Source organism: Photinus pyralis, unplaced genomic scaffold, assembly GCF_008802855.1.
Source record: "Photinus pyralis isolate 1611_PpyrPB1 unplaced genomic scaffold, Ppyr1.3 Ppyr1.4_LG9, whole genome shotgun sequence".
NCBI lineage: Eukaryota > Metazoa > Arthropoda > Insecta > Coleoptera > Lampyridae > Photinus > Photinus pyralis.
In genome coordinates this window covers 10200784-10226600 of record NW_022170878.1, presented here as the reverse complement: position 1 = coordinate 10226600, position 25817 = coordinate 10200784, and the positions used below count along the sequence as shown (strand labels likewise).

Genomic DNA, 25817 nt, shown 5'->3' with positions numbered 1-25817 from the left:
GTGACACCTTGAATTTTGTCTTAATTCCGAATTCGCAGCTGCCGATTTCTGCTCGGAGGCGATCACGGACGCCTCCGATTCGTACCGCCCGAGGAATTCTCGCCGCTCATCGAAAGCTTATTGCCTCAGCAGATCCTTAGCTTGGATCCGTGTTTTTACTTTGGTAACTTGAACAAGTGCGTGCTGGCGGGACCGTTAGTGGTCGAGGATGACGTGGCGTTCGTGCCGAATCCTGTGGATACGTCAGCGGTGAGTCCGGAGTGCGGCGCGCGAATGCAATTCTGTTCTCTTAGTTTTTTCTGGCAGGCTACATCGAATCGGTTAAGGACAAACTGGCCGAAAACATACACGAAATGTGGGCGATGAATAAAATCGAAGCCGGTTGGCAGTGGGGCGAGTATCGGGATGACGTCCGACATATACACCCTTGCCTCGTCCCGTTCGAGAAACTACCACCGGCCGAAAAACGATACGATTCTCAATTGGCTGTGCAAACTTTAAAGTAAGTTCCGTAAGAGAAACCGCTTTTGTCACATTTGAAATTTAAAAAAATGTTACTGGTCAAAATTTTTACCTTCTGAAGGCGATACAATATTTTTTCCTGTGTTCGAAATAAATTACCCGGGCAAGGTCAGCCGCTCTTTGGTAATTGTAGCCATGGGAGAATTAATTGAAAAAAATGCGGCTCGTCCCAGATTAAATAGACTTCCATTCATTCTAGCAGCGATTACAATCTTTCATCAGGTCAAAGATTTAGGACCCCTCCGCGTTTGAACAGATTCCCCTTCTTCATAACTTACGCGCCATTTTGTTAACCGATTAATTTTAACTTGAAACTGCACATCTCGCAACGAAACTATAGCCACTTGACAATTCTCTTATTGCTTTTTAGCTCGCTCGCTGTCTCCCCTCCCTTTTTTTGGTGCTAAGCTATTTATATTGATACAAAAACGGAACCAACGAAGTTTACGCGAGCGGCGTCCCCTTTAAACCAATAGCAGAACGGCATCTTGTTGAAAAATAAAACTTTTGTAGAACGATACTTGCCCTGGGCTACCACGTCACCATGGACAAGCCACCCTCGCGCATCAAAACCCTGCGCCTACCCCACGAGCCCTTCATGCAGTCGAACGGCTACAAACCGGCGCCGCTAGACCTCGCCGCGATCATTCTAACCCCACGAATGGAGGAGCTGGTCGATCAGCTCGCGGAGAACACGCACAACCTCTGGGCGAAGGAGCGCATTCAGCAGGGCTGGACGTACGGATTGAACGAGGTGAGCGGCAGTTTACGTGGAACGCTCATAGGCTTACGCGGTGCTTTAGGATCCGGACCTGCATCGCAGCCCGCACCTGGTGCCCTACTCGAAGGTCGACGACGCGATCAAAAAGGCCAATCGCGACACGGCGTCGGAAACTGTGCGAACGCTGCTGGTGTACGGGTACAACTTGGATCCGCCGACGGGCGAGCAACCCGAAGGTACGACATCCCGTTGGTGATGGTCGCGTAACTGTCTTTGTTTAAGCTCTGCTGGCCGAGGCTAGCAGGTTGCGACGGTCGCAGTTTCGAACGTACCGCGCCGAAAAGACGTACGCGGTCAGCTCCGGCAAGTGGTATTTCGAATTCGAAATTCTTACGGCGGGCCCGATGCGAGTGGGTTGGGCTCGTGCCGATTGCGTGCCCGGCTGCATGATCGGTTCCGACGAAAGCACCTGGGCGTTCGACGGCTACAATGTAAGTACGTCAACGTTGCCGTACAGTGTTGTCAATTTTATATCCTACTAGATGCGTAAGGTTCATGCAGGTGTATCTGAAGTGTATGGGACCGTGTATCAGATAGGCGATGTTATAGGATGTTTTCTTGATATTACAGATCATGCGATTAGTGAGTTTATACGTATCTGGCGAGCGACTTTGGTGCATGCGTGGTCGTTGTTTGCGGTCAATGTTAAAATACGTTTCCAGACATTTCTGCCTTGCACTTGTTGTAGTTAGCCTGGGTGGAATGGTGACTCTGACTCAAATTCTGGTGAGATTTCCGGTACATCGCGCGGCTGTGATTTATGTTTGCTTATTCCGGAAATCTTACCAGAAGCTCCCCATTCTTTCCCAGTTTGGATTTTAACAAAATCTGATCTAAGCGTTTTGTTGATAGGAGGAAAAAGTATATGTAGGAACAGCAGAATCGTTTGGTAAACAGTGGCAAGTTGGAGACGTTGTCGGCGTGTTTTTAGATCTTATCGATCATACAATCAGTAAGATTTTGTCCTCGTTCCGCTTACACTTTTATTTCTGTGTTGTACACTTTCCTACTCACTCTTTATTTACTTTGGCTTCCCTAACCACCTTTCACACGCATGCGCGCGCACACAAAGCCGTCTGACTCTGTGCTTGCAGGTTTCTCCCTAAACGGCGAACTGCTGATGGACGCGCTAGGTGGGGAGACGACGTTTGCAGATGTACAGGGCGACGCCTTCGTTCCCGCGTGCACCTTAGGCGTGGGCCAGAAGGCAAAGTTGACGTTCGGCCAGGATGTTACTACTCTAAAGTATTTTACAACCTGCGGCCTGCAGGAGGGATACGAACCGTTCTGCGTGTACGCCTCCACGCTAATCAGTAGGGCTGTGACAATTTTAAAACACGCATGCGCATTTCTCCATTAGACTCGAAGCCGGAAAGAGATGGCGAATTGGGCACGTGTTTCTAATGTGTACAGCACTACGGCTGCGCCCCGGCACTACATTTAGATTTGCAGGAACATGACTCGCGCCGTTACCTATTGGTTCACGAAGGATCAGCCTATCTTTGAAAACACGGACGATATGGCCGACACGAGGATCGACGTCACGCGAATTATGGCCGGTTCCGACAGTCCGCCCTGCCTGAAAATTAGCCATAACACCTTCGAGACCATGGAGAAGGCGAACTGGGAATTCTTAAGGCTCAGTTTACCTGTCATTTGCGCGTCCGAATTTATCAGGTGAGTTTTAAGTGCGAGAATAATGTTAACTATGGACGCTATTTAGCGAAGAAGAAAAGATGCGACGCTGGCAAGAGATAAAAATTCGACAACATCGTCTAAAAATCGAAGTCGATCACAGTAACGCGGCGCCCGCAGCTCACATCGAGCAAATCATGAAGAGCGGTTTCTCCATGAGCGATATTAAGGGTATTATCGTGGTGCGCACCATCAAAGATGTAACTTCGCGTTGTAGGCCTCCAGCGGAATTATTCCGAGGACGCCGTCGAGGCCGACGAAATGATGAAGCCGTTAACGAAACACTCGAAGAGTCCGTCGCGGCCACCGCGAAAGGGGTCGCTGACGCGAAACCTGCCCACATTCGAAATCGACTCAGGTAACGCCGAAACCAATCGACCGTTAACGCGATCGTCAATTTCCAGTGGCAACTTTAAACTCGTCGTCCATGAAACTAGTGCATCGTTCGAATAGCGAGCTGGATTTGCACCGCTATCACGAGATGGAGCTCAGTCCCGAGAAGATGGACGACAAGAAGAAGCGCGGACGTTCGCCTTTTAGGTACTTTTTGAATTCGAAGAACATAAAATGTGATATCGATTTAAAATTCTATTTTGTTTGCATAATTACAGTGGTACCTTATTCAGGTAAATTTCGTACTATTGTGGCACACTCACTTTAAATTGGCCCTAGTTTTGTGTGAGATACACGCGCGCGTGTGAGATGCGTCATAGGCTGACGGCTCGCTTTTGTTACGCAGGTTCTTCACACGAAAGCGAGACACGAGCAGCGGCGATCGCCTCAAGAGCTCAAAGGCGAAGACTCCCGATTTGGAGAGGAGCCCCCGTTTGGGCAGGACGGGCCCGTCGGCTCGCATCGCCAACATCTCGCAGCAGCAGCTGGGTAAAACTAGCGCAATTCAGTTGTCGCAGGTACGCCTTTTACGTAGTGCAAGGCGCTTTTGTTGATTAGCGACATTTGCAGTCCGATCTCAAGTTACAAGCGCCGTCCATACCCGAACGTCAGCAGAAGACGTTGACTGTACCCCATACGTCGGAGGTGGAGGCGGTCGGGAACGAAATTTTCGACGCGGAGTGCCTTAAATTGATTAACGAATATTTTTATGGTAAAATAAGAAAGATGGGATGGTCGCTTAAGTGCCCCCCCCCTCCCCCTTTTATCCGTACTGGTTTACTACTCCAATTCAGACCCACGAACGATTTAAATTTTTCCGCGGTGATCATCTCTCTTAACCTGTAGGCACTGGGAAATGAGCAACGATCAATAGTCGAGTTATCGCGGTAACGGCCCACGCTTTCTTTAATCACGCACGTTTATCACCAAACCTACTTGTTCTCACGTTCTGTGCGAAGCGGCACATATGTCATTTTCTTCATATAAAAATTTAAGGAGCACTTAACCCGACCCATGCGTGTACAGGGTGGCCAACTAAGAATGCGAGGTACTGTATCTGAGAATCTATCCATCGTAGAGGCTTGTGGTAAAAAATTTATTACTAAAAACCGCCACGAGATAAACCTGGAAAATATTTTTAAGTTTCTGAAATGACCGCTAGGGGGCGTAACTGCAATCTGGAATCTAAAGTCACTAGATATAGAAAGTACCGCAATCATCCGCCATTTTTGGGCAAATTTGCTGCCAACTTAAAAAAATTGACAAATAAAATCTGAATAGCTGTCATTTTTTATAATATATAATATTCATAGTACTGTCATGTTTTATAAAAATATATACAGATATCTCCAAACAGGTGGAACAATCCCTAACATTAAAGTTACTAGAATCTGGTAATTTCCGCCATTTTTGGGCAAAAATAATGCGTTCTCTCTCTAACACACGAGACGAGCCCAATGGATTGCGGTACTTTCTATATTTAGTGACTTTAAATTCCAGATTGCAGTTACGCCCCCTAGCGGCCATTGCAGAAACTTAAAAATATTTTCCAGGTGGCCGTTTTAGTAATAAATTTTTTTACCACAAGCCTCTACGATGGACAGGTTCCCAGATGCAGTACCTCGCATTCTTATTTGGCCACCCTGTACACTATTTGTGAGTTAACGAAATCTTGAAGGTGTCCGAATATTTCCGGGCCAGGACCCTACGCACGTCTACGTGGGGTGGGTGACCACCCAGTACCACCTGCACTCGAAGGACTTCAACCAAAACCAGGTGCAGAAAGCGTCGGTTATACTCGTGGACGACTACGATCGGGTCATCGATTGGTAAGCGGGTAGTTTTATTGTTGAGCCGGTTCAAGACCTTTTTCTGCCAGCGTGGATCGCCAATCCTGCTACATGCTGCGGGCCGACGAGCTTTACAATGAGGTCACGCAGGACGCGTCGGGGAAGGGGGCCTCGCAAGGAATGTTTATCGGGTGCTTCTTGGACGCGGCCACCGGCGTTATCTCGTTCACGTGCGAGGGGAAGGAAACCAAGCACAGATTTAAGGTAATCCCCCCTCTCTGTTATTATCAAACTCAAAGTTGGCGTTGTAGATGGAGCCGGAGACGAAACTATTCCCCGCCATATTCGTCGAGGCGACTAGCAAGGAGGTGCTTCAAATTGAATTGGGCCGAACCGCCACCACGTTACCGCTTTCGGCCGCCATTTTGCAGAACAGCGCCAGACACGTCGTCCCTCAATTCCCCCCGCGTCTCAAAGTGCAATGCCTGAAGCCGCACCAGTGGGCTCGCGTGCCCAACAACAACCTGCAGGTCCACGCGCTGAAACTGTCCGACATTCGCGGCTGGTCGATGCTGTGCGAGGACCCCGTCTCCATGCTAGCGCTGCATATTCCCGAGGAGGACCGTTGCATCGATATCTTGGAGCTGATCGAAATGGAGCGCCTCCTCAGCTTCCACGCGCACACGCTGACTCTGTACGCGGCGCTCTGTTTCCAGAGTAACTATCGCGCCGCGCATACTCTCTGCAAGCACGTGGATCATAAACAGTTGCTGTACGCGATCAAGTCGGAGTACATGAGCGGTCCATTGAGGCAGGGCTTCTACGATCTTCTCATAGCCTTGCACTTGGAATCGACGGCGACGACCATGTAGGACCTTGACTTAGTCTACAAGCATCTCACGCGATTGTTTCAGGGACGTCTGCAAGAACGAGTACGTCATCCCCTTGGGTCAGGAACTGAAGGATCTGTACGAGGATCCCGAGATGGGGCACAGTCTGCGCAAGCTCGATACGGTATCGGTCAAGCCCCAGATGAAGATGAGCGAAATTGGGGACACGATCGAGAAAATCAAGACGCTCTACTCGCCATATTTCGATCTCGAGGAGGTGCGCAATTACGTCATGCAGGCGCTGGCGGAGGCCGTCCAGATTAACCAGCTGCACAATCGCGATCCCATCGGTGGCTCCAACGAGAATCTTTTTCTGTGGGTGCCCCTTTACATCTCCCCTTTCTAATTACGCACATTCTAGGCCTTTACTGAAACTCGTCGATCGACTGTTGCTCGTGGGGCTGCTGCTCGATGAAGACATCGAAAAATTACTGGTAATGATCCACCCTGAAACGTGGGATCCCGAATTCGAGAAGGGTGAGTTGTGCGTTTCGGTGCGCTTTCGGTAATGCAGGGCTCGTAGATGGAAAAGATGAGCATCGCAAGGGCCTGTTGCACATGAAGATGGCGGAGGGGGCGAAGTTGCAAATGTGCTACTTGCTGCACCATCTCGGCGATGTTCAATTGAGACACAGGGTCGAGTATATCATCGCTTTCAGTCACGATTTCGTCGGGGAATTGCAAACCGATCAGCTTCGTCGATACATCGAAATTAAGCAGTCGGATTTACCGTCGGCGGTCGCGGCTCGAAAGACGAGGGAGTTTCGTTGTCCGCCCAGGGAGCAGATGAAAGCCATACTGGGTAAGGGTTCATTTCGGATTAAGTGCCCACAAAAAATCAAGGAAGAATCCCTTTGATCCTGTAATCAATGTCCCAGTACACACTAACATAAGTAGAGCAGACGCACCTTCCGCCATCTTGGATTTTGGACCAAGGTTACATAAATTTAAGGAGTGGCCTAACGCACCTTCGGCTCGCTTGGCATCGGCATAAATGAAAAGTTTAAAGAAATTTCTACACCAATGGCGAGCGAGCTTAAGGCGAGTTCGGCATAAATCAAGAAAATAACAGAAAATTTCTCCTGAAAACGAAATAGTGAGTGTCATTTTTATCAAGTTATGAAATTAAACTTAAAATCTTTTGTCGAGTATGTAGAACTATTCTTTATCATCGATTACGTGCCCGGGTTTTTTCGCCAGGGTACGACTTTGTACCACAAACCATTAATCTGCCTTATCCTAGATACAAACCATACGAGACATTAGCTAAGATAAGAATCCATTTTACTTTAGCCAAGATAGTGACCACACGAAGCTAGGAGAAGAACCAATTTTACTTTGCTACGAATTTGCACTAAAAAACAAGGTCACTCATTAGTTGCGTCATTGTTTTTTCGTAAAAGAAATGCTTTCTAATTTCCGTTGCATTCAAGACGACGCTTTAGTTAAGTAACACTTCGCGCTACGCCATGGTCCAAAATCCAAGATGGCGGAATGTGCCTCTGTTCTACTGACATAGCTAAACCTCTTGCGTAACGACGACAATTGGCAGGATTCAAAAATTTGGAAGAAGACGATAGGGAAAATTGTCCAATCGGCGAGGAGCTATGCGAGCAGTTGAATAAGTTCCACGAGGAGCTCATGTCTCAGGTGTCCCTGCACGCTTTGCAAGTGCCCGAAGAGGAAGCGGTCGACATACAAAAGCCGGGCGCGCTGAAGAAGTTTTACAATTTCATCAACGCGGTCAAGGAGCTGGAGGAGGAGCCGAAGCCCGAGGAGCAACCCGCCCACGTGATTCCCGAGCTGAATTTCCGCAAGGTACTAATCTCGACGATCGTCCATTGGGCGGAGGAGGCGCAGATCGAGACGCCGAAATTGGTTAGGGAAATGTTCAGTCTGCTGGTGCGGCAGTACAATTCGATCGGAGAGCTGATCCACGCGCTGGAAAAGACGTACATAATCAACGCGAAAACGAAGGGCGACGTTGCGGAGATGTGGGTCGGGCTTAGCCAGATTCGCGCGCTGTTGCCGGTGCAGATGTCGCAGGAGGAGGAGGAGTTGATGAGGGAGCGATTATGGTGCGTGATCCTCGTGAAGCGTGGGTAATTTTTGATTCTCTCGCAGGAAATTGGTTAACAATCATACGTTCTTTCAACACCCTGATCTGATCCGTATTTTGCGTATACACGAGAACGTGATGGCGGTTATGATCAACACTTTAGGTCGCCGATCCCAGACTCAGTCCGATGCCAGCGCCCCCCAAGCGGAAGGTGATGTAGCCGTTAAAGAAAAGGTTTGTGTCTCTCGTGGATTGCTTCGTGCCGAAATCGGTCTTTGTATTTTAGGACACCTCTCACGAAATGGTCGTCGCTTGCTGCCGTTTCCTTTGCTACTTCTGCCGCACGAGCCGTCAAAACCAAAAGGCGATGTTCGAGCACTTAAACTTCCTCTTGGACAACAGCAACATCCTGCTTTCGCGGCCGAGCTTACGTGGCTCCACCCCCTTAGACGTCGCATACTCGTCCCTCATGGAAAACACGGAGCTCGCGCTCGCACTCAGGTAACAAAACTCGCGTTTCAACTTGATCCAAACCAGTTTCTTCACAGAGAGCATTACCTGGAGAAGATCGCGATTTATTTGTCGCGCTGCGGCCTGCAGTCGAATTCTGATTTGGTCGAGAGAGGGTATCCGGATTTGGGCTGGGATCCGGTCGACGGCGAGAGGTACCTCGATTTTCTCCGCTTTTGCGTTTGGGTATAGGTCACGTGAAACAAATCCGAGCGTTGGTTAAGTGGTGGGTTTTTAGGTGAACGGCGAGAGTGTCGAGGAGAACGCCAATCTTGTTATACGTTTGTTGATTCGGCGACCCGAATGTCTGGGGCCTGCACTGCGAGGGGAGGGTGAGGGATTGTTGCGAGCGATTATTGACGCTAACAAGGTACGTTACTGGTGAATCGGCGAGGGCCGTTTATTAACTTCAGTTTAGATGTCGGAACGTATAAGCGACAGAAGGAAGTTAATGGATGAAGCCGAAGGTACTGTTAACGTCTCCCACTTCGCCCATCCTTTACCAGAGGGCGATGGTGACGAAGACTATATCGACACCGGTGCGGCGATTTTAAACTTCTACTGCACTCTCGTTGACCTTTTGGGCCGTTGCGCTCCGGACGCGGCCGTCATTGCGCAGGTATCACAATTCAAAATAATAGGCAAATTTACAAGATTGTTTTAGGGCAAAAACGAGTCGCTAAGGGCTAGAGCAATTCTAAGATCTTTGGTACCTTTGGAAGATCTACAGGGCGTTTTGAGTTTGCGTTTTACCCTACACAATCCGGCGGCCGGGGAGGAGCGACCAAAGTCTGATATGCCATCAGGTTTAGTCCCGACCCATAAGCAATCGGTGGTCTTGTTTTTGGAACGTGTCTATGGCATAGAAACGGAGGAGCTGTTCTTTAAGCTCCTCGAAGAAGCGTTTCTACCTGACTTACGTGCTGCTACAATGCTTGATAGGGTACGTAACGAAACCTAGTTAACAGTGGGGTTAGTCGATCAAGATCAAGAATTTTTTTTACTTAAGTGTCGATTTTCCTCAAATTTTGATCTTACCACACAACACGCGTAGATAATTGCCGAACGATCCGAAGTTGAGTGCTTTTTGCACTTTACTTAGAAGAAATTGGCGCGGCTTATGCCGAATTCGCCTTCGACTCGTTTTGCAACGGCTTTTTTGAGGTGAAATTGATCAATACGCGTAGATAGACCTTAGCACGATAATTGCCGAACGATCCGAAGGTGAGTTCGGCACAAATTAGACTCCAATCGTGCTTTTTGCACTTTACTTAGAAGAAATTGGCGCGGCTTACGCCGAATTCGCCTTCGACTCGTTCGGCAACGGCTTTTTTGAGGTGAAATTGATCAATACGCGTAGACAGACCTTAGCACGATAATTGCCGAACGATCCGAAGGTGAGTTCGGCACAAATTAGAACTCCAATCGTGCATTTTGCACTTTACTTAGAAGAAATTGGCGCGACTTATGCCGAATTCGCCTTCTAATCGTTCGGCAACGGCTTTTTTTGAGGTGAAATTGATCAATACGCGTAGATAGACCTTGGCACGATAATTGCCGAACGATCCGAAGGTGAGTTCGGCACAAATTAGACGCCAATCGTGCATTTTGCACTTTACTTAGAAGAAATTGGCGCGACTTATGCCGAATTCGCCTTCTAATCGTTCGGCAACGGCTTTTTTTGAGGTGAAATTGATCAATACGCGTAGATAGACCTTGGCACGATAATTGCCCAACGATCCGAAGGTGAGTTCGGCACAAATTAGAACTGCAATCGTGCATTTTGCACTTTACTTAGAAGAAATTGGCGCGACTTATGCCGAATTCGCCTTCGACTCGTTCGGCAACGGCTTTTTTTGAGGTGAAATTGATCAATACGCGTAGATAGCCCCTAGCACGATAATTGCCGAACGATCCGAAGTTGAGTTCGGCACAAATTAGACTCCAATCGTGCATTTTGCACTTTACTTAGAAGAAATTGGCGCGGCTTATGCCGAATTCGCCTTCGAATCGTTCGGCAACGGCTTTTTTTTTGAGCTGGAATTGATCAATCCGCGTAAATAGCCTTTAGTACGATCTTTAACGAGCGAGTCAACGCCTGCTTTTGAGAAATACCATAAAGGCGCTTGGTATAAAGTTTGCGCATGCGCATAATCAATTTTTTAATGTAGGTATGTTGCGATTTTTGTAGATTAGGTCTTTCCAATAAAAGAAACAATAAATTCATGAAAGGGGGGGGGGGGGATGAAAGCGCCTTCTTTTACTAATCCTGTCATTACAATTTTGCCGCACAGAACGATGGTAGCGAGTCCGATATGGCTTTAAGTATGAATCGCTATATCGGTAACTCGATTCTTCCTCTTCTCATACAACACAGCAAATTCTACTCCGAAGCGGAAAACTACGCGTCGATCTTAGACGCAACTCTACACACGGTTTATCGCCTCTCCAAAAATCGAATGTTGACGAAAGGGCAACGTGAGGCTGTCTCCGATTTTCTGGTCGCATTAACTAGTCAAATGCAACCGTCGATGTTACTGAAACTGCTCCGCAAATTGACCATCGACGTCTCGAACCTGTCCGAGTACACGACCGTAGCGCTCCGACTACTCACGATGCACTACGATCGTTGCGCGAAGTACTACGGCTCGACGACCGGCCAGGGATTGTACGGCGCTTCGTCCGACGAAGAAAAACGTCTCACCATGATGCTGTTCTCGAACATTTTCGACTCGCTGAGCAAGATGGACTACGATCCTGAACTGTTCGGACGCGCCCTCCCCTGTCTGACCGCGATCGGCTGCGCGTTACCGCCCGACTACTCCCTCTCGAAGAATTACGACGACGAGTGGTACGCGAGCAAGACGGCGGCGAGCGGCCCCTCCGGTCCCGGCGGCCCCTACAATCCCCAGCCGATCAATACCGCGTCCGTGCAGCTCAACAACGACCTGAACCAAATCGTTCAGAAATTCTCCGAGCACTACCACGACGCCTGGGCCTCGCGTAAGTTCGAAAACTCCTGGCAGTACGGCGAGGTGTGGTCGGACAGCAACAAAACCCACCCCCGCCTCAAGCCGTACGCGATGCTCAACGACTACGAGAAGGAGCGCTACAAGGAGCCGGTGCGCGAATCGCTGAAGGCCCTAATCGCGATCGGCTGGTCGGTCGAGCATTCCGAATCGGACGTGCCGACCAACAAGAACTCGATCCGTCGAAGCTCGAAGAACGGCGAGTCGAATTCGCCCTTCCACTACCACCCGCACCCGGTCGACACGACCAATCTCACGCTGTCCCGAGAGATGCAAAATATGGCGGAGCGACTCGCCGAAAACGCCCACGATATCTGGGCGAAAAAGAAGAAGGAGGAACTGATCACTTGCGGCGGAGGCATACATCCGCAACTGGTGCCTTATGACCTGCTCACGGATAAGGAGAAGCGAAAGGACCGCGAGAGGTCGCAGGAGTTTTTGAAATATCTACAGTATCAGGGATACAAGTTGCACAAGTAAGTAGGTTCAGGAGATTTTTTGGGATTAATGATCGTTTAGGCCCTCGCGCGAAACCGACACCGACACCGAGAAGACCGCGACCGGACCGTCGGTCGAACTTCGGTTCGCCTACAGTCTGTTGGAGAAGCTGATTCAGTACGCCGATCGCGCCACGATTAACATGAAGATTTTGAAGCCGTCTGCCATCTTCAGTCGACGTTCCACTTTTAAAACGTCGACGCGCGACATCGTCTTCTTCTCGAAGGTCGTCCTGCCGCTGATGGAGAAGTACTTCTCGACGCATCGCAACTATTTCATAGCCGTCGCGACCGCGACCAACAACGTTAGCGCCGCCAGTTTGAAGGAGAAGGAAATGGTGGCGGCACTGTTCTGCAAGCTGGCCAGCTTGCTTAGGAGCCGACTGTCGGCCTTCGGTGCCGACGTTCGTATAACGGTCCGTTGCCTTCAGGTGCTCGTGAAGGGAATCGATGCGAAATCGCTCGTCAAAAACTGCCCCGAGTTCATCCGCACCTCCATGCTGACCTTCTTCAATAATACCGCCGACGACTTGATGCACGCCATCGTTAACTTGCAGGAGGTACGCTTTTTGTGACCGGGCCGTATACAGACCTTTGGTGTTTCAGGGAAAGTACAGCCATCTGCGCGGTACCCACCTGAAGACGTCCACTTCGCTGTTTTACGTTAATTCGGTGATCATGCCGGTCCTAACGGCGTTATTCGATCATCTTGCCAATTGCGAGTACGGCACGGACCTCTTGTGTAAGTTTTACGACAGATGTAGCTGATAACAGTGCACTAGGTCCGTCACAAATTTACCGTTGGGTAAAATTTCGGTTTATTTATGTGATTGTTGTGATTTAGTAGTTTTGGTTGTTGTAAATGTCGAAAAACAACGAAAAGAAGTTTGATTCGGCTCAAGAAGGACCAATATTTTTTAGCTTCTTAAGCGCTTTTGGGAGTAGTCATTTCTGCACAGGCGTTCTTTACAAGAATTGGGGATTAAAGGATGTGTACTTTATTATTTTTCTCAATTGCAGTGGATGAGGTCCAAGTGGCTTCCTACAAGATTATGTCGGCCCTTTACCAGTTGGGCACCGACACGACCTTGACCCACGATCGCAAGTACCTGAAGACCGAGATCGAACGCTACAAGCCGGCTTTGGGTACGTATACTCGCCGATTTCGCCCGAGTACACCTGTCAATTTTAAGGCTCGTGTCTCGGCGCGTTCAGCTCGACCTTCCCCGTCGCGTACCTGGAGCCCCACCTCAACAAGAACAATCAGTTCTCTCTGCTGAACCGCATCGCCGATCACTCGCTCGAGGCGCAGGACATCATGGCGCGAATGGAGACGTCGATGCCGACCCTCGAGACGGTCCTCGGCGAGGTCGATCAGTTCGTCGAAAGCGATCGGACGTACGCCGACGCGCCGCACATCATCGACGTGATAATGCCGATGCTTTGCTCTTACCTGCCGTTCTGGTGGCAGCAAGGGCCCGACAACGTCAGCCCGACCGGAGGGTGAGTTGCGCGCCTAATCCAATAGGGTCTCTCAACCCGAACCGATTGCAGCACGCACGTGACGATGGTCACGGCCGAGCACATGAATCAGCTGCTGAAGAACGTTCTCAAATTGATCAAGAAGAATATCGGCAACGACAGCGCACCTTGGATGACCCGCATTGCCGCTTACACCCAACAGATCATAATCAACAGCAGCGAAGAGCTCCTCAAGGATCCGTTCCTGCCCCTAGCCGAACGTGTGAAAAAACGAACGGAAACCATGTTCCACAAGGAGGAGAGCTTGCGAGGTTTCATTAAGGGCTCCACCGACGATACGTCACAGGTAATTCAGTCTTTTGAAGGTCACCCGTTAATGTGACGGTCCATCCATGATTCTTACAATTTTTCAGTTTCATTGAATTCATTCGAATTTCCAATCCTGAAAGCTTCAAACACAAAATCTTCAGATTCTCTGGATTGTCTTTTTTTATTTTTCAGGTCATAAAATTCTGAGGATTCCTTGGATCCTTGGGAGTCTGCGGATTCTTCGGATTTTTTGGATTCTTCAGATTAGTATTTAAATTCTAGAATCCTTCGATTCTTAAGATTTTTGATTTCTTTTTCATATTTATGATATTTTTCGATTCCTTGGATTCACCATAGAATTCTTGAATTCCTGGCATTTCTGGGATACCTAGGATTCCTTGAATTCCTGGACCTCCTAGGATTCTGTCGACTCGTTTTCAAATTTATCACATTTTCATGATTCTCAGAAGTCTTTTGGATTTCGGATTCCGCAATTCTCTTCGATTCTTACGATTTCTACGATTCCCTGAATTTCATGGACTCCTGAAATTCCTTCGATTTCTTCGTCACATTTTAGTATGCTCAGAAATCTTGGATTTCTTGAATTCCTTGGATTCCATGGATTGTTGGGATTCCTTTGATTCCGTAGATTCTTTGATTTATTTTTCACATTTATCAGATTTTTAGGATGCTCAGAAGTCTTAGATTTTTGGATTTCTTAAATTTCGTGGATTCCTGGAATTTCGTGGACTGCTGAGATTCCCTAGAGATTTTAGTTAGGTTCTTTTTTTAATTAATCCTATTTTTATTACGCTCGGAAATCTTTTGTATTCCTCAGATTTCTTGAATTCCTTGGAATCTTGGTATTCCTTCGATTCCTTTGATTTTTTAGATGTTTTGGTATCACATTTCCATTATGCTCAAAATTCATAGATTTTTAGATTCCTTGGATTTTTTTAATTCGTGGGATTTCTTGGATTCCTTTTTCAAATTCATCACATTTTTATGATGCTCAGAATTTTTTTGGATCTTCAGATGCCTTGGATTTCCTGGATTCATAAAATTTTTAGTCTCTTTTTTAACATTCACCACATTTTGATTACTCTCAGAAATCTTTTAGAATCCTTGGATTGATTCTTGGGATTCTTTTGATTTTTAATTTATTTTTCATATGTATCACTTTTTTATGATGCTCAAAAGTCTTAGATTTTTGGATTTCTAAAATTTCTTGGATTCCTGGGCTTCGTAAGATTCTGTGGATTTCATGAATCCCTGGGATTCCTTAAATCCACAGAATTTCTGAGCATCATAAAAATGTGATGAATTTGAAAAAGGAATCCAAGAAATCCCACGAATAAAAACGAATTAAAAAAATCCAAAGAATCTAAAAATCTATGAATTTTGAGCATCATGGATTTCTAAAATTTCTGGGATTCCTGGGCTTCGTAAGATTCTGTGGATTTCATGAATCCCTGGGATTCCTTAAATGCTTTACATTTTTTTATATATTTTTCACATTTTTCGCATTTCATGATGCTCAATTGAATTTTTGGATTCGATGGATTTACTCCTTGGATTCATGGGTGCCATAAATTGCATGGACTTCTTTAGATTTGTTTCAAATTCCTTAAATATTTTTGTATTTATCACATTTGTATGATGCTCAAAAATCTTTTGGATTTCTTAAATTTCTTGTTTCCTAGGATTCCTTGGATCCTTTATATTCCTTTTTGAAATTAAACACATTTTTATTACTCAGAATTCTTTTGGATTTTCGGATGCTTTGTATTTGTTGAATTCCTTGGATTTCATGGATTCCTTCATTTTCTTAGATTTTTTTTCAAATTGATCACGTTTATGATCCTGAGAAATCTGTTAGATTTTCGAATTGTTTGGATCCTTAGATTGTTTGACTTTATTTTCAAATTTATCCTAAAAAGTCTTATGGACCTTCGGATTCCTTGGATCCATGGATTTCTTGAATTCCTGGGAAGGCCTGAGATTCTTTGTATTCCTTTGATTCTTTAAATTTTTTAGATTTATTTTTAAGATTTATCCCAATTTTAGGAGGCTCAAAAATCTTTTAGATTTTCGTATTCTTAGGATATTTTGGATTCCTTCCATTCTTTAGATTTTTCGATATATATTTTAAAAGTATTGCATTTTCAATATGCTCAGTTATCTGGGATGTGCGGATTCTTTGGATTTTTTAATTTTTGGATTCCTCTGATTTCTAGGATATCACGGTATACTAACATTCCTTGGATTCCTTAGATTCTTTTTTAAAATCTATCACATTTTTATTACGCTCACAAATCTTGGATTTTTGGATTTCTTGAACTCTTTGGATTCCAAAGGCTCCATGGATTTTATTGACTTCCGGGATTCTTTAAGTTATTTTCCAAATTTATCACTTTTTATGATGCTCAAGTCTCAGTATTTTGGATTTCTGATTCCTGAGATTTTTAGGGCTACCTGGATTTCATGGACTCCTGGAATTACCTTGTTTCCTTTGTAAAATTCATCACATTTTTAAGATGATCAGAAATCTTTTTGATTCTTTGGATTTATTGAATTCCTTGGATTCTTGGGATTTATTCCATTCTTTAGAATTTTTGATATATTTTAGGATTTTCGAATTCCTTGGGTTTTTGGAATTGCTTGGATTCGTGGGATTCCATGCACGAACTCCGAATTAATTGTATTTCTTAAATTTTTTAGAATTTTGATTTATCTTTCAAATTTATAACATTTGTATGATGGTCATAAGTCTTTTGGATTCCTTAATTTTTTTGTTTCCTAGGGTTCCTTGGATCCTTTAGATTCCTTTTTAAAATTAATCACATTTTTATTACTCAGAAGTCTTTTGGATTTTCGGATTCCTTGTATTTCTTGATTTCCTTGGATCTTGGGATTCCTTCGATTTCGTAGAATATTTAGTTTTTTTTTAATTGATCACGTTTATGATGCTAAAAAATCTGTCAGATTTTCGAATTGTGTGGATTCCTGGAATTTAAAGTATTCTTTCAATTCCTTAGATTGTTTGACATTTTTTCAAATTTATCACTTTTCCATGATCCTCAAAAATTTTGGATCTTCGGATTCCTTGGATCCATGGATTTCTTGAATTCCTGGGAAAGCACTCTCGTACGAGGATCTGGGATTCTTTGTATTCCTTTGATTCTTTAGATTCTTTAGATTTCTTTTTAAGAGTTATCACATTTTTTCCGGGATTCCTTAATTTATTTTTTTTTATTTACCAAATTGATCACATTTTTAAAATACTCATTTTTTTGATTCTTTGGATTTCTTGAATGCCTTGGATTCTTGGGATTTATTCGATTCCTAAGAATCCTATGATTTCATGAACTCCCGGGATTCCTTAAATTCTTTAGATTTGTTGATTTATTTTTGAACTCAAAAATTTTTTGAATCGCTTGGATTTCTTGAATTCCTGGGAATCGTAGGATTTTATGAACTGCTGGGGTTCCGAAAAATCCTACTTAGGCTTGGGTCTGGATTACGTTCAGGAATCTTACACTTTCTACGCCTCGTCCTATTTCTATTATTTTTTATAATAACGCGGGGGTGCCCCAAGTACCCGTGGGCCTTGACATAGACCGACCTTGAAAGCCGTCACCTCGCGACTCTACGAATTGCACCCGAATCATTTTCAGATCGAGGCACAAATTCAAGAGGACTGGCAGCTGCTAGTACGAGACATCTACTCCTTCTATCCGCTCCTAATCAAGTACGTCGATCAGCAGCGCAACCACTGGCTGCGTCAAAACGACATGGAGGCGGAGGATTTGTACAACCACGTCTCCGAGATTTTCAACATATGGTCCAAGTCGCAGTACTTCCTGCGCGAGGAGCAGAACTTCATCGCGGCGAACGAGATCGACAACATGATCCTGATAATGCCGACGGCGACGAGAAGATCGGCGATACCGGACGGCTCCCAGCCGGCCGGCGGTAAGGTGAAGAAGAAGAAGCACAGGGACAAGAAGCGAAACAAGGACAAGGAGGTGCAGGCGTCCCTCATGGTCGCGTGCCTGAAGAGGCTGCTGCCCGTCGGGCTGAATTTGTTCGCCGGCCGCGAGCAGGAGCTGGTGCAGCACTGCAAGGATCGCTTCTTGAAGGTCGCTACTGCGCGCTCGCGTTCGTGTGAACCTAACCGTTGAATCATTTTGCAGAAGCTTCCCGAGCAGGAGATCATAGACTTTGCCAAGAACCAGCTGACTCTACCCGATAAGCTCGACCCGGCCGACGAGATGTCATGGCAGCATTACCTTTACAGTCAACTGGGCAGCAAGAAGAGCGCGGTCGTCGGAAGCGTCGACAACAACAGCGGGAAGACGCAGCTGGAGGAGACGGTCGATCGGATCGTCGCCATGAGCAAGGTGCTCTACGGATTGCACATGGTAAGATATGGATTGCAGATGAACGGACACACACAACTTCTCGCAGTAGATTTGAGCACCCTAGTCCTCCCATTCTTCCAATCGTAACGCGCCGTTCGATTGTTAAGTTTGGGGTGGTTTTCTTTTAGTTGAATATTTAAATTTTTGTTGCGTCACAGATTGACCACCCACAACAGCAGCAGAAAGGGGTGTATCGCAGCGTGGTATCCATGCAACGTAAACGTGCAGTTCTTTCTTGCTTCAGACAAGCTTCATTGCACAGTTTGCCCAGGTTTGTTCGTTTTCGCTTGTTAGCCGCGTTCTTTTTGTGTGCACTAGATTGTCACTTGTTTGACTAACGAGACTCACCGTGTGTTATTGTTGTGCTAACAGGCTTCTAAGTCTAAGTCTAACTCGGGAAATTGGAAGCGTGTGCTGCAGGCTGCTAGGAAACGAGCCGCGTTGGCGTGTTTGCGTTGTCAACCTTTGTATAAGCTGAGTAGGTTAGTTTTCGTCGTTGCACCCTCCCCGTTTAGGCGCTCCTTCGAGCTCGCACTCATCGCCGCTCGTTTTTAGGCATCGGGCGATCAACATTTTCGCACACACTTACCACGAGCTGTGGCTGCAAGACGAGAACGTCGGGCAGGAGGTGCTCATCGAAGATCTGACGCAGTCGTTCGAGGACGCCGAGCGGAAGAAGAAGGAGGAGGAGGAGGAGGAGGGCAAACCCGATCCGCTAATGCAGCTGGTTACCACCTTCTGCCGAAGCGCCATGACGGAGTGTTCGGGCGCCCTGCAGGAGGATCCGTTGTACATGACGTACGCGGAGATCATCGCGAAATCTTGCGGGGAGGAAGAGGAGGAGGGCGAGGAGGAGGGAGGCGGCGAGGGGGAAGATCCGACGTCGTCGATTCACGTAAGTAAAATCTAGTCGCTTGCCGATCATTTGTTATCGGAATATTCACATGCTTAGCGGATTATGCCGATTAATAGATTGATGGTAGGTTGTCTTTTGTTCTTCTGTTGCATAGGGAAGCTGATATCAATTGCCTTCTCTAACAGATTCTTATTATACCAGTATCGCTAATGACGGCCGCCTTCGCAGGTGGGGGAGGGGGGGGGGAATCAATTTATTTAAATTGTGCAAATTGGAATAAGGAGAAAGTGTCCTCTGCAAAGGAGGACTCGATAGTTCTTTCTATCTCACCTGTAGCACTCTGGTAGTCTGTGCGTCATGGTAATTTAATTTTTCGCATATGGGGGGGGGGGGGCTATTGATCCTTCGGTACTAAATCATTGTCAAAATCGCTCAGACTGCAACACTCATGATCGTTTTTTCTAACGAGAGACGAACATAGTCCCACAGCAAACAGTAAAGTACGTCCGCCACAGGAGGGCTGAGTAGTTTTTTCTATTTCACCCCTACCTTTTCGTATACTGGGGGGAGGGGATTGACCCTCCGATACTACGTTCATTCTCAAAGTCGATCAGACATCAACTTCAGTATGGAATACCCTCCAGTAGTAAATCGTCGGCAAAGAAGGGCTCTCGATAGTTCTTTATATCTCACCCCTAACACACTCCGAATAGTCTTTGTGAAAAAGTTACTTTTCGTATGCTGGGGGTTATTCCATACCCCCCAGTACTAAGTTTATTCTCAAAATCGATCAGACTTCAACACTCGTGATCGTTTTTTGGAATTGACAGTCGAACATGGTGCTGGGGGGTATGGAATACCCCCCAGTGTGGAATACCCTCCAGTATGGAATACGCCCCAGTATGGAATACCCCCCAGTAGCAAATCCTCGACAAAGAAGGGCTCACGATAGTTCTTTATATCTCACCCCTAGCATTCTCCTGATAGTCCTTGCGAAAAAGTAATTATCAAAGTAATTATCTTTTCGTATGCTGGGGGGTATTCCATACCCCCCAGACCCCCCGGTACCATATACGACTTTCCATTCCAAAAAACGATCATGAGTGTTGAATTCTGATCGATTTTGAGAATGAACCAAGTACCGGGGTCTGGTTGGAATGAACTTAGTACCGGTGTGGATTGTACTGGGGGGTATGGAATACCCCCCAGCGATACTTTGTAAAAGATAATTACTCCTTGATCGCACTCATGATCGTTTTTATGGGCGATTTTTCGCACACACTTACCACGAGCTGTGGCTGCAAGACGAGAACGTCGGGCAGGAGGTGCTCATCGAAGATCTGACGCAGGTTCGAGGACGGGCGGAAGAAGAAGGAGGGGAGGACAGGGGGCATTCCATCCGCCAGCAGCTGTTCCACTTCTCCAAGCGCCATGACGGAGTGTTGAAGTCTGCAGGAGGAGTACTGACGTACGCGGAGATCATCGCGAAATCTTGCGGGGAGGAAGAGGAGGAGGGCGAGGAGGAGGGAGGCGGCGAGGGGGAAGATCCGACGTCGTCGATTCACGTAAGTAAAATCTAGTCGCTTGCCGATCATTTGTTATCGGAATATTCACATGCTTAGCGGATTATGCCGATTAATAGATTGATGGTAGGTTGTCTTTTGTTCTTCTGTTGCATAGGGAAGCTGATATCAATTGCCTTCTCTAACAGATTCTTATTATACCAGTATCGCTAATGACGGCCGCCTTCGCAGGTGGGGGAGGGGGGGGGGAATCAATTTATTTAAATTGTGCAAATTGGCGGACGTACTTTACTGTTTGCTGTGGGACTATGTTCGTCTCTCGTTAGAAAAAACGATCATGAGTGTTGCAGTCTGAGCGATTTTGACAATGATTTAGTACCGAAGGAGGACTCGATAGTTCTTTCTATCTCACCTGTAGCACTCTGGTAGTCTGTGCGTCATGGTAATTAATTTTTCGCATATGGGGGGGGGGGGGGCTATTGATCCTTCGGTACTAAATCATTGTCAAAATCGCTCAGACTGCAACACTCATGATCGTTTTTTCTAACGAGAGACGAACATAGTCCCACAGCAAACAGTAAAGTACGTCCGCCACAGGAGGGCTGAGTAGTTTTTTCTATTTCACCCCTACCTTTTCGTATACTGGGGGGAGGGGATTGACCCTCCGATACTACGTTCATTCTCAAAGTCGATCAGACATCAACTTCAGTATGGAATACCCCCAGTAGCAAATCCTCGACAAAGAAGGGCTCACGATAGTTCTTTATATCTCACCCCTAGCATTCTCCTGATAGTCCTTGTGAAAAAGTAATTATCTTTTCGTATGCTGGGGGGTATTCCATACCCCCCAGACCCCCCGGTACTAAGTTCATTCTCAAAATCGATCAGACTTCAACACTCGTGATCGTTTTTTGGAATTGACAGTCGAACATGGTGCTGGGGGGTATGGAATACCCCCCAGTGTGGAATACCCTCCAGTATGGAATACCCCCAGTATGGAATACCTCCCAGTAGCAAATCCTCGACAAAGAAGGGCTCACGATAGTTCTTTATATCTCACCCCTAGCATTCTCCTGATAGTCCTTGCGAAAAAGTAATTATCAAAGTAATTATCTTTTCGTATGCTGGGGGGTATTCCATCCCCCCCAGACCCCCCGGTACTAAGTTCATTCTCAAAATCGATCAGACTTCAACACTCATGATCGTTTTTTGGAATTGACAGTCGAACATGGTACCGGGGGGTCTGGGGGGTATGGAAACCCCCCAGTGTGGAATGCCCCCCAGTATGGAATACCTCCCAGTAGCAAATCCTCGACAAAGAAGGGCTCACGATAGTTCTTTATATCTCACCCCTAGCATTCTCCTGATAGTCCTTGCGAAAAAGTAATTATCAAAGTAATTATCTTTTCGTATGCTGGGGGGTATTCCATCCCCCCCAGACCCCCCGGTACTAAGTTCATTCTCAAAATCGATCAGACTTCAACACTCATGATCGTTTTTTGGAATTGACAGTCAAACATGGTACCGGGGGGTCTGGGGGGTATGGAATACCCCCCAGTGTGGAATGCCCCCCAGTATGGAATACCTCCCAGTAGCAAATCCTCGACAAAGAAGGGCTCACGATAGTTCTTTATATCTCATCCCTAGCATTCTCCTGATAGTCCTTGCGAAAAAGTAATTATCAAAGTAATTATCTTTTCGTATGCTGGGGGGTATTCCATAACCCCCAGACCCCCCGGTACCATATACGACTTTCAATTCCAAAAAACGATCATGAGTGTTGAATTCTGATCGATTGTGAGAATGAACCAAGTACCGGGGGGTCTGGGGGGTATGGAATACCCCCCAGCATATGAAATGTAACTTTTTCACAAAGGCTATTCGGAGAGAGTGTTAGGGGTGAGATATAAAGTACTATCGAGAGTCCTTCTTTGCCGAGGATACTTGCTGCTGGGGGGTATTCCATATCCCCCAGACCACCCGGTACTTGGTTCATTCTCAAAATCGATCAGACTTCAACACTCGTGATCGTTTTTTGGAATTGACAGTCGAATATGGTACCGGGGGGTCTGGGGAGTATGGAATACCCCCCAGTAGTAAGTATCGTCCGCAAGTTCATTCTCAAAATCGACTGACGAACATAATACCGAGGGGTTGGGGTTATGGAAGCACTCTTGGTAACGAAGGGCTTGATAGTTCTTTTTATTTCATCCCTAACGCTCTCCGGTTAATTTTTGCAAAAGGGTAATCGAGTGTTCGTATGCTAGGGGGGGGGGGGGGGGGGGGTGCTGGCAAAGTTTTAAACTGCTAAGGCTCAGTAGCGCAGTCAAAGTAAATGTAGGTAATATTCCAGAGTATTAGATCGCCATCTAAAGGATTAGTCACTGACGGTAATAAATAAAAGCGTACATGACTCATATTTTCAAGGATATGTGATGTGTTGATTCGAATATGTTATATAACTGCTTTGTTTGCCAAATAAGCAAATTGAATCGTGTTTAAGTTGAGTTCCAACATCGACGCCGAGCTGGAGATAAGATATTTAACGTTCGTGTGTGATAAATGTACGTGTTACAAATTGTATCAGGAAATGCAACAGTACCTAATTAATAAGTAAATTTGAACTAGAAGAAACGTCCTGAAAATTACAAAATTTGTCATAGACCAATTATTATTGAGTAATTAATTAGATAGGTTCCACAACATTACCCAAATCTCAACTTTCCTAGCTACGAAAACGACGTTCATTTCATATACAGGATGATTCCTATAGTACCTGCCACCGCTTGGGAGCGTATAGGGGGTGCCTAGGGGAGTATTTTGATATAGGACACTTGGGGTCGGAAATCTAAAATAAGGGCGCCAGAACCAAATTTATCTTCTGGAATTTCACGCCTGTATGTAGCCAACCCAACCGACCGACGTTTCGCGCGGAGCGATGCAGAGCGAGTTAGCGCGAGGAAGCGACATGGGAGGGAAGGAGGGAAAACGACAGTCAAAAGCAATAACGTTTACAAGTGTTCAACGTGGCCACCGTTGTTCTCAATGCACTTCCTACATCTAGCCAACTAATTATTATACTATTGCCATAGTGTTTATTCACTTGATACGCGTCGTTGCAGACGGGATTTCGTGGGTTTAAACAAAATTCTGATCAAGTGTCAGCCACACATCGCCGGCTGAGATCGCTCCGTGTGCACCGCCGGCCGGTTGGGTTGCCTACCTACAGGCGCGAAATTCCAGAAGGTAAATTTGGCTCTGGCACCCTTATTTTAGATATCCGACCCCAAGTGTCCTATATCAAAATACTCCCCTACGCACCACCTACACGCTCCCAAACGGTGGCAGGTACTATAGGAATCACCCTGTATTTGAGAGCACACAATAAACTTGGAAATAGACTACGGTAGCGGTACTCTAATTCACAATAAAATGGGGATATATGGCCAATAAATCACTTAAACGAAGATCTCTAGTAAGAAATTGACTTCGAGGAATTAATACTTTTACTCTGTTAGCTCGTTTGGCAGTAGTAGGACGTTTTTTGATACTGAAATTTTCTCCTTGAAATATAGAGTCTTTCTAGGTTCTCATGTAAAGGGAAACTGGTACAATTTGAAACTGTTTTAGACGCCTACTAAGTTACCTATATCAGATTCCTTCTACAACAGACTTGTGTGTTCCGTTTTCGGCCCACTAACTTTGCTTTGGCGACTTTAGGAGCAAGAGATGGAAAAACAAAAGTTGCTCTTCCACCAAGCCAGACTGGCGAAACGTGGCGTTTCCGAAATGGTTTTGCTAAACATTTCCGCTTGTAAAGGCGTTCCGTCGGAGATGGTCATGCAAACGCTTACGCTCGGTATTGCGGTTCTGCGTGGCGGCAACACCGACATACAGAAGGCGATGATCGACCATCTTCAGGAGAAGAAAGATGTCGGTTTCTTCACGAGTATCGCCGGATTGATGAACAGCTGCAGCGTGCTCGACTTGGACGCGTTCGAGCGCAACACGAAGGCCGAGGGACTCGGCGTGGGATCTGAAGGTAAAGTTTGATTCGTGCGAGTCTCACGATCTGATGTTGTTCTCCTAGGAGCGGCAGGAGAGAAGAATATGCACGACGCCGAATTCACGTGCGCCCTGTTTCGATTCATTCAACTCACATGTGAAGGTCACAACTTGGAGTGGCAGAATTATCTGAGGACCCAAGCCGGAAACACGACGACTGTAAACGTGGTCATTTGCACTGTCGATTACTTACTCCGACTACAAGAGTCAATCATGGACTTCTACTGGCACTACTCGAGCAAGGAGCTGATTGACCCCGCGGGCAAAGCGAACTTCTTTAAGGCGATCGCCGTCGCCAGCCAGGTTTTCAACACGCTCACCGAAGTTATCCAAGGCCCGTGTACGCTAAATCAGCAGACTTTGGCACATTCCAGACTGTGGGATGCCGTAGGCGGTTTCGTCTTCCTCTTCTCGCACATGCAAGACAAGCTATCGAAACATTCCAGTCAAGTAGATCTGCTGAAGGAGCTTCTCAACCTGCAAAAGGACATGATCACGATGATGCTGTCCATGCTCGAGGGAAACGTCATCAACGGCACGATCGGCAAGCAGATGGTCGAGACGCTGGTCGAGAACTCGCAGCACTTCGAGCTGATACTGAAGTACTTCGACATGTTCCTCAAGCTAAAAGATCTAACGTCGGCCCCCAACTTCCACGAGATCGACATCAACAACGACGGATGGGTCTACCTCAAGGACTTTAAGGAGAAGATGGAACAGCAGAAATCCTACACTGCGTATGTTACACCCGTCCAATTTAACAGTTGCGTTCACTCTCTACCCCCTAGGGACGAAATCGAGTTCCTGCTGATGTGCTGCGAGGTCAACCACGACGGTAAGCTCGACTACGTCGGGTTTATGGACCGGTTCCACGAGCCGGCGAAAGAGATCGGCTTTAACTTGGCCGTGCTGCTGACGAACCTCGGCGAGCACATGCCCAACGATCCGAGGTAGTTCGCGTAATACGAACGGTTTCTCTCACGTTCCATTTA

The 25817-nt window shown here is 46.4% G+C and overlaps 1 protein-coding gene across 3 annotated transcripts in view; it reads left to right on the top strand.

The window, feature by feature from the left end:
- LOC116180259 (ryanodine receptor) overlaps positions 1 to 25817 on the top strand; it is a 37523-nt gene that overhangs the window by 5697 nt on the left and 6009 nt on the right. The window contains exons 14-53 of one of the 3 annotated variants that reach the window (XM_031500157.1): positions 39 to 249; positions 294 to 502; positions 1036 to 1276; positions 1326 to 1479; positions 1526 to 1734; positions 2156 to 2255; positions 2398 to 2596; positions 2756 to 2980; positions 3027 to 3169; positions 3216 to 3356; positions 3403 to 3538; positions 3738 to 3909; positions 3962 to 4103; positions 5070 to 5220; positions 5271 to 5445; positions 5493 to 6049; positions 6096 to 6386; positions 6433 to 6548; positions 6595 to 6873; positions 7624 to 8149; positions 8196 to 8364; positions 8417 to 8631; positions 8679 to 8826; positions 8879 to 9010; positions 9059 to 9259; positions 9305 to 9583; positions 10935 to 12145; positions 12189 to 12726; positions 12773 to 12908; positions 13187 to 13312; positions 13360 to 13669; positions 13721 to 13994; positions 17635 to 18099; positions 18154 to 18381; positions 18540 to 18652; positions 18937 to 19276; positions 20860 to 20886; positions 24481 to 24802; positions 24851 to 25562; positions 25614 to 25775. In XM_031500157.1, the coding sequence (XP_031356017.1) occupies positions 39 to 249; positions 294 to 502; positions 1036 to 1276; positions 1326 to 1479; positions 1526 to 1734; positions 2156 to 2255; positions 2398 to 2596; positions 2756 to 2980; positions 3027 to 3169; positions 3216 to 3356; positions 3403 to 3538; positions 3738 to 3909; positions 3962 to 4103; positions 5070 to 5220; positions 5271 to 5445; positions 5493 to 6049; positions 6096 to 6386; positions 6433 to 6548; positions 6595 to 6873; positions 7624 to 8149; positions 8196 to 8364; positions 8417 to 8631; positions 8679 to 8826; positions 8879 to 9010; positions 9059 to 9259; positions 9305 to 9583; positions 10935 to 12145; positions 12189 to 12726; positions 12773 to 12908; positions 13187 to 13312; positions 13360 to 13669; positions 13721 to 13994; positions 17635 to 18099; positions 18154 to 18381; positions 18540 to 18652; positions 18937 to 19276; positions 20860 to 20886; positions 24481 to 24802; positions 24851 to 25562; positions 25614 to 25775 (10485 nt within the window). Of the gene's footprint in view, positions 1 to 38; positions 250 to 293; positions 503 to 1035; positions 1277 to 1325; positions 1480 to 1525; positions 1735 to 2155; positions 2256 to 2397; positions 2597 to 2755; positions 2981 to 3026; positions 3170 to 3215; positions 3357 to 3402; positions 3539 to 3737; positions 3910 to 3961; positions 4104 to 5069; positions 5221 to 5270; positions 5446 to 5492; positions 6050 to 6095; positions 6387 to 6432; positions 6549 to 6594; positions 6874 to 7623; positions 8150 to 8195; positions 8365 to 8416; positions 8632 to 8678; positions 8827 to 8878; positions 9011 to 9058; positions 9260 to 9304; positions 9584 to 10934; positions 12146 to 12188; positions 12727 to 12772; positions 12909 to 13186; positions 13313 to 13359; positions 13670 to 13720; positions 13995 to 17634; positions 18100 to 18153; positions 18382 to 18539; positions 18653 to 18753; positions 18864 to 18936; positions 19277 to 20859; positions 20887 to 24480; positions 24803 to 24850; positions 25563 to 25613; positions 25776 to 25817 lie in introns of all 3 variants that reach the window. The other 2 variants (XM_031500159.1, XM_031500158.1) reach the window with 2 other exon arrangements.